A 14,689-nucleotide genomic window follows, 5' to 3' on the forward strand; every position below is an offset into this window, starting at 1 on the left:
GGTAGGGACAAGTGTTCCTAGGGTTGTTTCATACCCAAACCTTCACCAGCAAGGGTGGCCAGACCAGCCTTACACACCTCCTCCATGCAAAGCTGGGCAGAGGCAGTGGCCTTCAGGACAGGCAGGGATTTGAAGCAGGTGACCTGCCATCTACAGGCTTCTGGCTTCTTCCATGCAATAGCGAGCAAGAAACACAGCAATGATTTCTTGCTGAGACAAGGAACTTGCAGCACCAACCACGGCTCAGCAGATCTAGCACCAGTTAGGGCTAGTCTACACCTCAGCAAGGACTGCAAGGCCACCTGCCCAAGGGCAACAACCTCTCACAGCACCCTCCTGGTCCACCCAGTGCATGAGGAGCACCCTGGGCAGGGAGCAAGACAGTGACGATGGAGAAGGGCCGCAGGTGCGGTGACAAAGCAGATGGGTATTTTGCAGAAAGACTCTATGCCCTCTGCCAGTTGACAGCAGGCCGACATTGAGTGCTTCTGGCAGCACATCTGACCCAAGGGTCTACAAAGCAGCTCTGCCGTTCCCAAAACCTGACCCCCTCATGGCACCAGTCACTAGTAGACATCAGGAGAGAGCAGGCAACCACCAGGGCTCCCTCTTCCCTCCACAGAAGGCCCAAGCACTGCGCATGATGAAGGATGAAAATACTCACCTCACAGCTGATCTCAACACTGGGGTGGGAGGGGGGAGACGACCTCAGCTAACATCCCAGATGAAGTGCTCTGCCTTTGTGGAGCAAAGGGATATGGAATAACCACACCTCTACAGGGAACAAGTGATCCCACGGGCTTTGTCACCCTGTCTTGAGGGATTCAGTCTTGATTCACCCAGCCAAATTGCCCCTCTGCCCCTCCTTGTTGTCCAAACAGTCCAGAGCCAGCTGCTCCCTCCAGGAGGCTGAGCACACAAGCACGAGATGAACCAGCGCCACAACCCCCACCTGATGTGGTCTTGCAGCAGCTTTGCTGTGTTCTTGTTAACCCTTAGTAACCTGTGTAACTCCTTCAGCAGGTAAACGGCAGGAGTTTGGCTATTGCACCAGGGAATAATTTGGCTTAAGAGAAACCTCTTAAGTCTCTAGTCCAGCCTCCTGCTCAGGAGCATGTCCACTCAAGGCTTGAAAAGCTCCAAGAACAGAGAAGCCTCATTGCTTTGGGTATTTGGCCCTGGACTGCACTGTCATACTGGGCAAGGAGCCTTTCCTTTTCCCAACTTCAACCCCAGAAGCTCTAGCTTATGGCATCACTGAAAAGAGTTTGGCTAAGAGTTCTTAAGGGAGTCATAAGTTGCTGTTAAGACACCCCTCAGTTTCCTCCAGGCAAGACTAACCCAGCCCAGCTCCTGCCTCCTCCCCTCGTTGCAGGCCCTGGCCATCTCAGCAACCTCCACTGGCTCCTCTGGTTTCTCCACATCCTTCTTCACCTGGAGGGCCAACATTGGATACTACCTTAGATGTGGCCACCACTATGCTAAACAAAGGTACAACTTCCTCAACCTGGTGGCCACATTCCTATGTGTCACCCATGTACTGGGTGATGCCATGTGATTAAGAGCCACTGCTGACTTATTCAACCTGATGTCCACTCACCCCCAGCTCCTTTTCAGCAAGGCTTCTGCCCAGTCACCACCTGACTTGCACTGATCTGTTTCGCACTATTTCAAGTCAGCTGTGCTCAGGCAGCCAAACAAATTTTACCCAGCACACAGCACAACAGTATCCTTTCATTTTTATTTCAAAGTTTAAAAGAATGCTAAACAACTTAGGACTAGTTACAATTATCTGTAGCTACTCGCAAAGACATCCAATAAAACCCCAAACCATATGAAGAGCACAGACCTCACCTCCATGGCCCTCCTCTGGGCAGGGCTCTCTGAATCTGGAAAAGCAGAGAGCATATTCCTGCTGAAGACTTACTTCTAGAGAAAAACCATCTTGTCAGGAGCCTGGTAAGCACTTAAAGAGGGAGGCCATCAGGTTAAAAAAAAAAAAAAAAAGAAGTTAAACAGGAGGGAAGATCCGAGCCCCTCTCAAGATGGCTGAATTTCTGAATCACCCAATAGTTCCCAGCAGGAGACCTGTAAAGCTTAAAATCCTAATGACTGCATGAGAAGGAAGGATTTATCACCCCATCCTGCTGAGGTTGGGACTGAGAGCTGTTTTCCAAGCTCAACCTGCTACAATATGTTTATCTCACAGGTGTAGTGAAACGTAGCCACCAAGAGCAGACCTCTGACTTGCAGCCACTGGCATTTTTCCTCCAGGAAATCAGGCAAGAAAGTTGCTCCCCTGAATGTCAGAAGCTAGGGAAGGTAGCACTGGACAAACCATGCCAGTGAGGTGTCAGCACATCTCAATCCTTCAGGCCCAGCCCAGGTTGTCTGCAGTGACTGGAGGAGACCATGCAGCTGTCTTCACTCCAGCTCTCAGTTGTGCCTCATAGACTGTTCTTGGCCCTGACAGGGAAGGTGGTTTGTCAAGTCCTTTTCAAACCATTTCACAGCTCCCATTAAGGGCCCAGAGAACAGCCAGGAGATGGTTTTAACTAGTCCAGTTGCCAAGAGAGGTCTCATATGGGGAAAGAAGCTCCTTCAGTCTCTGCACAGTACTTCCAGCAGTTCTTGTCGTCTTTGCCTGCCCAGTCAAGCTCTGACTTCCGCTTCAGAACTGAGCAGAGCTGAGACTCATACCCACTGTCCCTTATACTGACACATGTCCTTCGGAGCAAGTCCCTGTCCACAGGCAGAATCTTGCTGTCCTGGACACCCGTTAATGCGGAGAGCAGCTGGATGTCCCAGTCTGACTCAGAAGCTGTCCTGAAGTCAAGGTCAGCCTGCATTTTGTGAGGAAGAGGGAGCCCAGGGCCAGGAGTCAACTCTTTGCTATGGCCTGGGAGGTCAGGTAGTTCAGGGGTTACTTTCTCTGCTGCTCCAACACAGGGAGAGCAGCAACATCTAGCTTCAGCCACACGCAGTTTTTGTGAGGGCAGCTGGCCAGCAGGACAGTTGGTCTTGCTCACTGCAGAGGTCCTGCACTCTGGATCATGACTGTCCACACTCAAAGGTGTACATTCTTCCTCCTCTCTGAGCTGCTTCCCATGGGAAATTGCATTCACTCTACTCCAGCCATACTGGCTGATGGTGCTTGCTGCAGCCATCTCTGTGGGATCAAACCCCACAGAAACAGCTTCAAGGGAAGCTGGCTGTGTTGCAGGGTCCCCAGGGTCCCCACATAGGCACAGCTCCAGAACAGTGGAGCTATGAAGTCTGGTGGAAAGCTCTGTGCTTAAGGGCAAGCTACCAGCCTGTGCTACACTGGGCAAGTCCAGCTCAGATATCTGCCCTGCATCCTGCACACTCATCCCACCATCCACTTGGCTTGTCTGCTGATATTGAGAGAGGGCACCAGCCAGCTCCAGCCTGGGCTTCTTTCCTACCTGGGTGCTCTGTCTGGAGGAGAGCTGGCGTTTCCTGGAGATGGGCAGCGTTTCCAGAAGATGGCTGACAGGCCCAAGCATTTGTTGTTTATGAAGCTCAGATGAAGAAGCAATTGCTATTCTGACCTGAGCAGTCTCTGCAAGGGTCTCCTGGCCCAGGCTAGGAGCCACACCTGAATCTGTGTCCCTCACAACAGATCCTTCTGTGGTGCCCTGCACAGCACAAACCCCTCTAGTGAGTCCTGCTCCAGCAGACAGCCCCAGCGAGCAGCTCTCAGAAAATCCTCTTCCTTCTCTGAGATTACTAAGCCTGTTACTGGGCAGGTGAGTGGAACATTCCTTCATCTTCAGGCCAGGATCCGCCTCTGCATCAATAAACTGTTCCACAGGAGCCTCCTGGCTCTCTTTTTCCAGCTCAGCTGTCAGCATCTCATTTCCTCTGGCAACTTGTGCTTGAGGCATTAAGTGTTCATCTGTCAGGCAGGACCACGGCACCCTGAGAAGAAGCATCAGTTAACACTCACCCTCTCTAGCTGTAGGAGCTCTCTTTCCCCCAGGAATACAAAACATTTTCTGCAGTGCAGAGTGTTTGAGGCCCTTGTTCAGGAGGCAGTAAGGAAGTTTAGACAGGTATCCCTGATATCACTGCTGGCAGGAGACAGCCAGCACAAGAGATCTCTCAGATTTTTGACAGCCAGAGGCCTGGGCACAGGAATGCTACAGGGCATCAGGGTTTGTGTCAGACATGGGGACTGAGAAGGACCCAGCTGTCCCTTTCCAGTTTAAAAGGCCCTAGAAATCCACAGGGAGTTTCATGAAGCGGAGAGCTCACAAATTCAATTCAAAGAAGAACATTTCCCACAGCACATCTAAACCTTGCCTGGCAAGTGCCAGGCTATACAGTACCAGGTCAGTTCTGCAGGGTCAGTCCAAGCCCTCTGATACCTGCTGGCAGATTTCCTGGCATGGGGCATGAACTAGGAACCAGTGCCACACTAGCACAGAGATTCAGGTCCTGTTACTGTGACCAGGCCACATAGTCGCATACTGCCTAGCTGCTCCAAGAGTTACCGGGTACATAAAGACTTACTTGGCTGACTGCTCTACAAAGTTGTTGGTGAGCTGTGAGATAACATGATCCACAGGGGCGTATTGAGAGTCATCCAGTGCAAACTGCTTGTGCTGGGGGCTCTGGAGATGCTGGAAGATGGCAAAGGCTCTTTTAGCAACATTTATGTTCTCAGATAATACCCTCCTCCCACAGCCTAATAGACTAGAGGGCAAACAGTATTTACACCAGATAGGGCTTGTCTGGAAGCAGATCTGGGAAACGCAGGCAATACTTACCCCAGGATGCTTGTAGTGAATATTCTGTTCCCATAGACACTTGCTGATGAGGAGGTTGTGTCTGTATCTAACAGCAGCCTACGGCTTTCCCTAGCAGCTACTAAAAACGCAGACTCCAAATACGTAGTGTCTATCACTGAAGGCTGGGCTCTAAAAGTCTCCTCATTTGGCATCTTGTAGCAAGTAAATCCCCCTTCCTACTTTTTTAATCAGCCTATGCCCCCCAGCTGCCCTGCAACAGGCTTCCCACTTCACAGCCCAGGTAACAGTAGGTCCTCAATGCTTTCCCACCACCAGAGATGAGCATGTCATACTTGCCTCCTCAAAACCGCTGCTTGCACAGACCATGAGATCTAAGCACAAATATACTACAGCTTTCAGCTGCAAGACTGATCCTATTAGATATCAGGACAGTTGATGTATAAAAAAGTCTGTCTTTCTAAAAGGGTCTGTACTGATAACAGACACATCATGATAACTAAGTGGTTAAGTGGATCCTGTAGCTTTTTGCAAGGAATAAGGTCCCAGGGGAACCCTTACCTTTTGCAGCTCATCAAAGGTCTCTTGGCAGCACTCACAAAATCCCCTCTTCTTCTTTGGCACAGTGACTGGTGTGGATTGGGGGCTCTTTTCTCCCTCGCTGCGCATCGGACAGCCCTCCATGTCCCTGCAACATAGTGGCAAAGATCTTCCCTGATCACAGGTCACAGGAGAGCTGAAGCAGCAGGCACCCAGATTCCCACATAAAGATCAGGGATGGAGTGCTGCCTTTGAGCTACAGCTGTTTAATCTGGAACAGCAACAGTGGGAGCTATAGGATCCCACAGGGCTCCTTTTGCCACCATCCAGAAGACACTTCTCTAAGGAATCCACTTCAAGGATTTCTACAAATCCCAGGAACCTGCATGGCAAGAGCTAGCATGGGAATTGGTTAAACTCATGCACTGAAATAACTACAACCTACCTGGCCCTGCAGGAATTCAAGAGGCTTTTCAGAGGTTCAAATGGGCTGGAGCTTTTGGGTGCCAGGAAGTTCAGGTCAGGAAAGCTTTTGAACTGGTGATGGAAGGGTCGGAATTGCCTGAAAGCAATGGATCAGGACATCACATTTCTGACAGTAATAGCATGGTTAGAGTTGTCATCTCTTCCTCAGAGAGGTCCAATGCATTAGCTCACTTATGATGGGACACTGGCCATTGGTGTCTTTCTGTTGGGTTGTTCCAGAGATTCCGCATTTCCCACTGGGGCCAGAAAGTACTAAACCTGATTCCTCATATGGCATTAAGGGGCAGAGGGGGAGGAATGCTTTGAACAAGAGGCAAGCTTGCTTACTCAGCTGAAAAACCCACTGATGTACCCCCCCCCAAGGTACATCACTGGCAGCTACAGCAGTATTTTCAGCTATACAGCAGCATGGGAAAGTTTCAGTTCCCAGATGACATTTCTCCTCTTTGTGTTTTATTGTATGCAGCGTGTAAAACCTCATATTTGACCCTGCAGCTGTTTTAAGTGTTGTCTTCAGAATAATTAGTGCTCTACTCTTAGAGCTACAGAGATAGAAACACCACAGAGATCAGATCGCCTTGTGCAGGATGTTGTAATCAAGTTACATGCCCTGACCTCATGCACTTCAGGCTATTTCCCCATTTCAGAGGGCTCAAGCAGATTAAGTGACCCACACAGGATCACAAGTGGAATCTGAGCAAGGAAGTAAATTATTATCAAGCTTTGTTTAGCACCTTTCTTCTGACATATGAGCCACCTAGATTATTTCTCTGAACCTCCTTTGCCTCCTCTAGAAGAGCATCAGCTTCCTAGTGTTTGAGAGGGCCTTCAAAGACGACACACTTTGCCTTGTGGACAAAATATTCACCACTCCTTATGTAAAGGGCAGAGGTGGCAGAGAATTCACTCCTTGGGAGTCCTTGAAGTTTTAATATAGTTTGGCCATGATATTTAGAAAAACCTCATTTACCTGCTCTTGTCTTCAACCTTCAGAAAAGGGGGCTTCAGTTTTCCTGCTAGGAAGACAGTTGGTTAGAAGTTACCCCGGCCAAACTCTCCACTTTATCATTAATTCCCTAACTGCTCCTCAGTATTTCTACCCCTGGTGAATGACAAGTGTTGGCTAAGCTTAGCTAAGACAGAATCCAGAAAACATCCAGAAAATTTGGGTAATCTACAGCAGCCTCATCTCCCAAGTATGCAGCAGGCTGACCAGCCCTGAAGGTAGTAGCACAATAGTGGACCATTTTCACTATTAAACTTGCAAGAAACATCCAGCTTCTCCCTGGACCTTCACACAAAAGCCTGGAGTTCAGAATGTCTCAGATCAGGACTCAAGTCTAGGAAAGCCGTGAGAGCTAAAAGCTGCTGGAGACAAATCAATGTTCACTTAACATGCTGCATAGCCAAACCTGGCATGAGAATACTGCTAAATAGCAATGTCTGGCCTCAGCTCAGTCCCTGAGGAGGGCAAACAGCAGCTACGCTTCCTACAGAGAAATATATTAAAGTTGTTGAAGAAAGCCTCAGCAATGCATTTGGTGAAAAGGCTTTCAGAGCCAGGCAGATGAATCCCAGCAGATGACCAGGCTAGGAGAAGATGCGATCTCCCTCTGTCTGGCAGGCTCACTCAACTCATGGGTGATAACACCATGGTCAGTCTGGAAATCTTAGTACAAACCTGTTTTAAAAAACAAAACAAAAAATAAAGAATCCCTCACACAGAGAGGTACCATCAATGGGCATCTGCCTGACCCTGACACCACCTGGTGTCTCCCCCATTGCCTCTGAAGGACAAGAGGCTTTGTTTTCTTGTAATCCTGGAACTCAAAGCTGTTTTCTCCAAATAAATTTTAATCTTGATCTCTGGAAAGGCCGAGTCTACCTGCCCCCACTAACTATAATTCCTCGAGTCTCATACCGAGCTTGCATCAAATGCACTGCTACAATGCTGAAATAGCTATTTAAACACAGGATCAATGTTTCCACATAAGTGCTGCCAAGCACTTAGCACTTCTGAAAGCAAAACCTCAGTTAGGGGGGCCAAATAAAACCAAGACTGATGTGCAGGTCCAAAGCTCTTATGGCAGAGTGGTGAACAGACAAATGGTTCAGCTGTCACAAGTTCCCAGGCAGAGCTCAAAGCATGCCACAGCTTAGAGGTCTTAGCTTTCAGCAGACAATCTCACTGACAGCTTTTCAAGCCTTTTTTCACAACCTTTACCCCAAACTGGAAAATAATCTTCCAAGTGTCACACACAAAATCCAGGTTAGAATCTAATCTAAGGTATTACTGAACTCTGAATTAATAAATTCACTCTCCAAGAGGCCAAGTCAAACAAGTAGTAAATCAGTTTATGTCACCAGAGCACACTTCAGTACCACAGTTGGCTCTGATCTAATTGCAGATGAGAACCTGTTCCCTCTGCTCCCTTAAAAGTGTTAATTCTAGATTGGTGTCTCAGCAGTATATTTCAGCCTAACAGAAGTGAGTGGGTTGTGAGGAACACACTCTCCTCTCTAGGATACATTATTCAAAACTTAGAGCCGATGGATTCAACACGCAGTGCCAGTGGCACAGTTCTTAGGTGCCTCAGGATTCTGGGAGCTGAGCTGCAAACAGTTCACGGGATCTTTAAAAACAGCCCCCCAAAATCAAAAGCGTAATGTTCTTAGCTGTATAAGGAGGCTGCAACTGGACTCAGACTTACAAAAAACATTCAAGAGAAACTACCTTAGCAATTACCAAACTTTGAAAATCCATCTGAAATGTCAAATCAAATTCTAGATGAGCAATTCTGTTTCAAGTGCAAATGAGAACAACTTCCAGGCCTACCTTTGCGAACTTTTGATCCAGACACAACGCATTTTGCCTGAAGGAAAGAGTGACACATTTAGTATAGGATTCAGTGCAGACAGAACTGTAATTACTGATCCCAGAGCAGCAAGTTGGGATTGCAGCAGTCTCACTCACCACTTCAGAGCTCTTGCATCAGACCGCATCACCTCCCCCTAATATTTTGTCTCCCAGGTACCTAGAGTTACTTTAAATACGATACACAGGTGGCATACTCTGATCTTACGTCCTATCCTCTCACTGGCCTTTGCAAAGTATTAAGAAAGTTCAAAAAGTCAGCACTCTAGTCACATATGATCTTGGTTTTACCCTCAGTTTCTTACCAGTCAAAACTTGGTATTAGTTGTGCTACAGATGACCTCGATAGCTCCCAGCTACCTCCCTACTTTATAAAAGGAAAGTCTTTTAATTTTGTCATCTGTATCAATGAGCAATAGATTATCTGATGTTGAATCAAAACCTAGAAGACCACCCTGCTTATTAGCCCACAATGAGCATGGGATCCTGAGAGCCTCAAACTGGGCAGGCATTAGATTAGTTACCTCCATCTTCTGGCTCCTTTTCCTTGCTCCTGAGATGGCACGCAGCAGCTGTTGAGCGTATGATAGCATTTCTATGCAGGTGGGATGTCAAAGAGCCATAGCTGAACAAGGCAAGGTGAGCTGCTCCTCCTCCTGCCTATCTGCACTGAGGAAAGCAGGCAGCACCTGAGCCTGCCATCATCTGGCAAAGTATCACTACTACACAGTTAATTCTCCCAAAAGGAAACCAAGAAAGAGTAGAGTGCTTTGAGGAAGGCTCTTCACTTTACTCCTTAGCAAAGCAGGAGGGTTGTTTAAGTCTCTACAGAAATTATACACTGTTAAGTTTTGCAGTAGATGGACCAGACCTTGGCAATTGAAAGTCTTGGCAGTCCTGCAACACTGCTGCAAGCTCAGAGCTGGCTGCTCAGGAACACGCACTAACAGTAGCGGGCTCCACCACACACCCAGACAAGTTCAGCCAGGCCTGTATGTCACTGTCAGCAGACAGTCAGGAGCCTTTTACTCTAGGCCTACTATTAGAATCACAACATCATCAGTCTTCCCCTGTCACCCCCTTCCCATTTGCCACAGAGATTGGTAGATCCTTCCAACGCAGATTCTCAAACATCAGCACTTCCTAATTAAAACAACTAAACCCTACCATTACTGCTATCTCTACTTCCAAGTCAATTAACAAGAATGGTCTTTCTGGAACAGATTCATGCACTGACCAAACTATTAACCCCTCATAGTATCACAGCTTCAGTATTTTATAACATATTTAATGTTTCCTATTGTATATAGGACAGTACCATGTTCTACATATAAAGTGTTAATCTGTTTTTTGAAGGCCAGACCTACCTAGCTACAGCCAGGAGAGCATCAGTCAAGTACTTCATATTGTCTGCAAATTCCTTCTTCTTCCATACAATGCACTCACTACATCTCTTCTGCCCTACCTGTCTTTAAATCACTGATTTACCAGAACCTAAGTTCCAGTAATACAGAGAAGGATACCATCGACGTGCACGATCTGGACTCCCCACAAACGAGCATTGGCGAGGATACCATTGCCACTGCAGGAGTCCTGGACAAACAAGAGGGAATGGAGAAGATACAGCTCAAAACTGAGATTACTGTGCGAGCGTATGCAGTTCTAAATCTAGTTATTTTTTTTTCCTCCTGTTGCTCAGTTGCCAAACCAACATGTCAGTGTTATTAAAACATGCTTCAGGGCTCAATCAGAAAGGTTCAAACTCATGCTTTTATCTACCCCAAATCAACAGCAGCATCTAGTTCATATTTTTAATTCCTGCTATAACATGAGCTTCCAAGGCGGGCACCAAGATCTTCTCGGCTGCTGTGATATGAGCATAAGACTCCAGAGGAGCCTTTTGCCCCCACTATGTGGCTTTAGTTTTTCCTAAGCTAAAAATGCCTCTAACAGTGGTCTTACATAATTCTCTTGTGCTGAGCCACCAGACCTCTGAAACAGGCCTTAGAAGTAGCTAGCATGGAAGGATGAAATGGTTCTGTGAAGAACAGTGTCTGGAAACTGCACAGCACTTGCCAACAGTCACAGGTGGCTGTTTCATATCTTTACCAGCCCTACAGTCTGCTTCCTCTGACAGTCAGGGGCTCTGAAGTATTGGCAGCCGCTATCCAGGCAATGCTCAACAATACTTTGAGCATCCGGCTTGAGAAAAAGGTCACCCATGTGGTGCCTACCTGATTCTTCATGGCCTTCTGCAGCAGTTCCTTTCCTCGGCTGATCAGGGCCTGCAGAAGAAAAGAGCCAAGTAGTGTGTTAGAGCCAAGAGCTGCCAGGCAGTAGCAAGCCGAGGACAGAACATGAATGTCCATTAAGAATGATTTCTAGTGATATGCACTCTCTGCTGGGGAGAGGAGTCTGGCCAGGACTTCATCTCAAAGACAATGAGACTCAGTATTTTCAGGGAACCAAAACCACAAAGGCACCCTTCAGGCCAACACTGAGCACCCATTCAGTCAAGGCTCAGCTTTTATCAAACAGCAGTGAAAGCTCTGAAGTGAGCCAAGAGGAAGCCGCATCTTAGCTTTGAAGCTCCATGTGTCACATCCCATCACACTGCCAGGGCTTAAGAACATCACTGCCAGGCCGTTCTGGAGAAGGGAGTCCCTTTTGTTAGCCTATGATTTTGTAGCTTTCAGCAACAAGGTTAAGCTTTGTAACACAAGTAGATGGTACTGTGAGCAAGGACAGCGGAAAAAACACATTATGAGTGAAGCCTCTAACATCAGTTCAGGCATCTCCAAGTGATGCAATGCTGTAGGTGGTCCAGATCCAGCTGGCAAAGAGGCCTACAGCCTAGACTGGAGTAACCCATCTCTGGCAGCATTGCTACTCTCCCAGTCACAGCTGCCACTAGAACCCTGCATTTCACATGAGACACAAGCTTTGGCCACAAGTTTGTCACTGATCAGAAAGCCCAGCTCAGGCAAGGTGAACAGGACCTAGAGAAATCCCTTCCTGCAAGCTGGACTTGTAGATCTCCCCCCAAATTACAATTATTCTGCTCTGTCACGTGACACGAGTCATGTCACATGTGTGTAAGCACATATCCACAGCCTGCAACAGCTCCGAGCCAGTTCTAACTATCTACAAATCTCTGGTCTTCCCAGATGCACCTCTGCAGCAGGACAGATTGCCTGTTCTACTGGAATGCCAACTAAGCCTTGTGTTTCCTCTGCCACTTAAGTAGGTGCTTTTTTACTAGCTCACAGCTGTCACGTGCACTTTGGAGTGAACAATGATGCAGATATAAAGAACATCAGTACAAATATAAATAGTCAGGTTGAGACTAACACAACATGATTGCTCAGAGCAGAAACAACTCCCTTCTACCACTGGTCTCAGGTTCTACTCTCTTCACAGCCTTTGGATCAAACCTTGGGGTGGCCTAATCACTTATAGCTCTTACAGCATCTGGTGGCTTCTGGTGAGGTCTGGTATAGTTCCCCTTGGAGGCAGAAGGCACTGGGCTCTTGGCTTTTGCACCTTCTGAGGTAGCATTGCTCCACTTCTCGGTATGAGTCCTGGCCTTGTCTCGTTTGGCCTCTTTGCTGCTGGAAACCACATAGCTGACTTCTTTACTCAGGAAGCTTTCAGTCACCTGGAGCCAAAAACAGAACAGCGCTAGCTCTAAAACCTTCCAACAGCTCTGTGATTTGAGAGTCCTGCTGAGCAAAAGCTGTTGCCTTTAACTGACCCACTCACAGCTAAGGGGCTGCTGAATGTACTCATCTTTACAAATAGCTCTTCCTTCCATTCCTTGCTGCCATCTCCCAGAAGGAGAGGCAATTCTGTGATGAGCAGTTAGTACATTTCCTATAGATAACAGATTGCAAATAATCAGTCTTCAGATTGAGACTTCCTTGACAGGATACAGTCTCATATCATTTACTCCTTGAACAATAATTTCACAAAAAAGCAAGGGCCAGTTTTTCAGTCATTCAGTTTCTAGTAGCAATCAGCTTCAGAGAGCTGAGTACCCAACATCAATCCCTTTTGAGACATCCAGATGCAAGTTTTGACATTACACAAATTGCCAGTTTCCTGTTCACATTGGAACAGTTTGCCCAGGGCCCTGAGAGCACTCCAAGCATCTCCCGCTCCGGGAACCACATCATTCCCCTTCACAAGTCAGTAAGTCTCATAATGCTGAGGAGGAAAGTCTTGCAGCAGCAGGGCACTTCTCTGGATGCCTGAGATATAATCCAAGGACCTTTCTATTAGACGACAGCTCTATATATCTCTCACTGAGGAAACCCTTCAGCAACTGGAACCTTGACAGGGAAACTATAGTAGAGGCAGTTACTTATTAAGGCAGAAGGATCTGTAGTAAGAGGTAGACAGCTATTTGCCATTGGATGAAGAGGCAAAGAAAGCCAATAGGTGAGAGAATGACCCTGGAAGTGATGCACCAGTGTAGAAGAGCTCTGCTGTCAGGAGAATTGGAAAGAATTTGGCAAAGTAAGTACAAAGCAAACAGCTGGGACAAGCAGTTCTACGTAGGACAGGGAACAGAACTGAAAAGGCACAATCTACACACAGGACTTTGCACAAAAAAGTACAAAAACTAGAAGCCCAAGAAAGATGGAGAAAGTCAAAATGCCTGATTTGGGATAGTAACAACAGGCACATCAGAAATTCAGTAAGAGGGAGACAGTCTTGGGATGCTAACACACAGGTATGAAGCATACAGGAAAGAAAAGTTGAACAGTTGAAACTAAGGCTGCTGAACAACCTAGTTCTGCTGAGTTATAGAATCCCTATGGATTGAGATCCCAGGTCCATATCCGAGAAGTGCTACAAGGTACATTACTGGCTGCCCTGCTAAAACTGGGACCTGTGCTACAGAAGATCAAGGATGCTGCAAGCACAAAAGGGAGTAAATCAAAGTCTCCCTGTCTAGATAATGCTCCAGCGTATCATGAGTTTAAGACACCATGTACAAGTCAGAGACTGTAAGATGCTCCCGACTTTCTACTGAAGAATGGAAAGTTTCAGATATTAGTACTAAAGAGCTGTTTCACAGATGGCAGCCACGTTGTACTTGAATTCATTATCTCCCCAGGAGCAAGAGAAATGAGGTCTTCATTACTGGTGGGCTGTATTTCAGAGAGGGCAGCAACACAAGAGGATGCTTACAAGAAGCTAGAGGGACAGTTAAAAAGCTAAAATTATTTTCAAGTGGTGTGGCAGCTACACAAAGAAATAAATGACAACTCAGAGCAAGTGTTTGTCATCAGACCTGGGAGCGCACAGTTAAGTAAGAGACGCTACAAAAACGAGAACATCCTTCAATATATAAGAGGCACGTCCAGATGAGGACTGAGGGAAACCAGCAAGTCAAGCGTGAAGATAATAATTAATAAAAAGGGGAATAATAAAAGGGGAAAAATTGGAAGTCGGATTACCCAAGTGCCTATACAGCCAGTACCTGATCCTGATAGCAGGCACAGAGCAGCAACACGAACTAAATGAAGATTTTACATCTATTTGCAGCGTTTGAAGGATTTAAGGAAGCTTTGGAGTGCACGCAAGAGAATTTGCCTCAGACTGAGGGGAAATACTAAACCAGGCCGGGAGCCTCTCCCCCTCCCCGCACCGCGGCCGGGCCCGGGCGCAGCTCACCCCGCCCAGGTGCCGGATGGCCTCCGCCAGCTCCCGCGCGCTCCGCCCGCTCGGCACGTCCAGGTAGAAGGATTTACCGCGGAGCGGCCGCGCCGCCGCCGCCGTCGGGCCCGCCATAGCGGCCCGAAATGGGCCTTGAGGGGGCGTCGAGCCCCGCGCTACCGCCCCGCGCTGCCCCCGACCCCGGCGCCCCCCTGAACTACCGGCCCGCCCCTCCCCCCGCCCGCCGTTTAAATTTCCTCCCGCCCCGCCCCTAACGGCAGCCGGCTACGGCGGGCGCGGAGGGACATGCGGCTCCACGCGGCTCCTCGCGAACCCTCCTCCCCTCCCCCGC

General features: G+C 47.9%; 1 protein-coding gene across 2 annotated transcripts; it reads right to left on the reverse strand.

Annotated features, from left to right (window-relative positions):
- Positions 1-1,750: 1,750 nt before the first annotated feature.
- DBF4B (DBF4B-CDC7 kinase regulatory subunit) lies at positions 1,751-14,490 on the reverse strand. Of its 2 annotated transcripts, none has more exons than XM_062595725.1 (11): positions 14,356-14,490; positions 12,140-12,331; positions 10,908-10,958; positions 10,197-10,266; positions 9,198-9,268; positions 8,635-8,671; positions 6,769-6,811; positions 5,758-5,874; positions 5,334-5,433; positions 4,537-4,646; positions 1,751-3,942 (listed from the first exon to the last, which is right to left on the reverse strand). In XM_062595725.1, the coding sequence occupies exons 1-11, from the start codon at positions 14,470-14,472 to the stop codon at positions 2,580-2,582; spliced, it is 2,271 nt and encodes a 756-aa protein (XP_062451709.1). In that variant the 5' UTR covers positions 14,473-14,490; the 3' UTR covers positions 1,751-2,579. The 2 variants fall into 2 exon arrangements, with proteins under 2 accessions (XP_062451709.1, XP_062451708.1); XM_062595724.1 differs by having other exon boundaries at positions 5,334-5,460.
- Between the last annotated feature and the right edge of the window lie 199 nt (positions 14,491-14,689).

Source organism: Rhea pennata, chromosome 26 (assembly GCF_028389875.1).
Source record: "Rhea pennata isolate bPtePen1 chromosome 26, bPtePen1.pri, whole genome shotgun sequence".
Taxonomy (NCBI): Eukaryota; Metazoa; Chordata; class Aves; order Rheiformes; family Rheidae; genus Rhea; species Rhea pennata.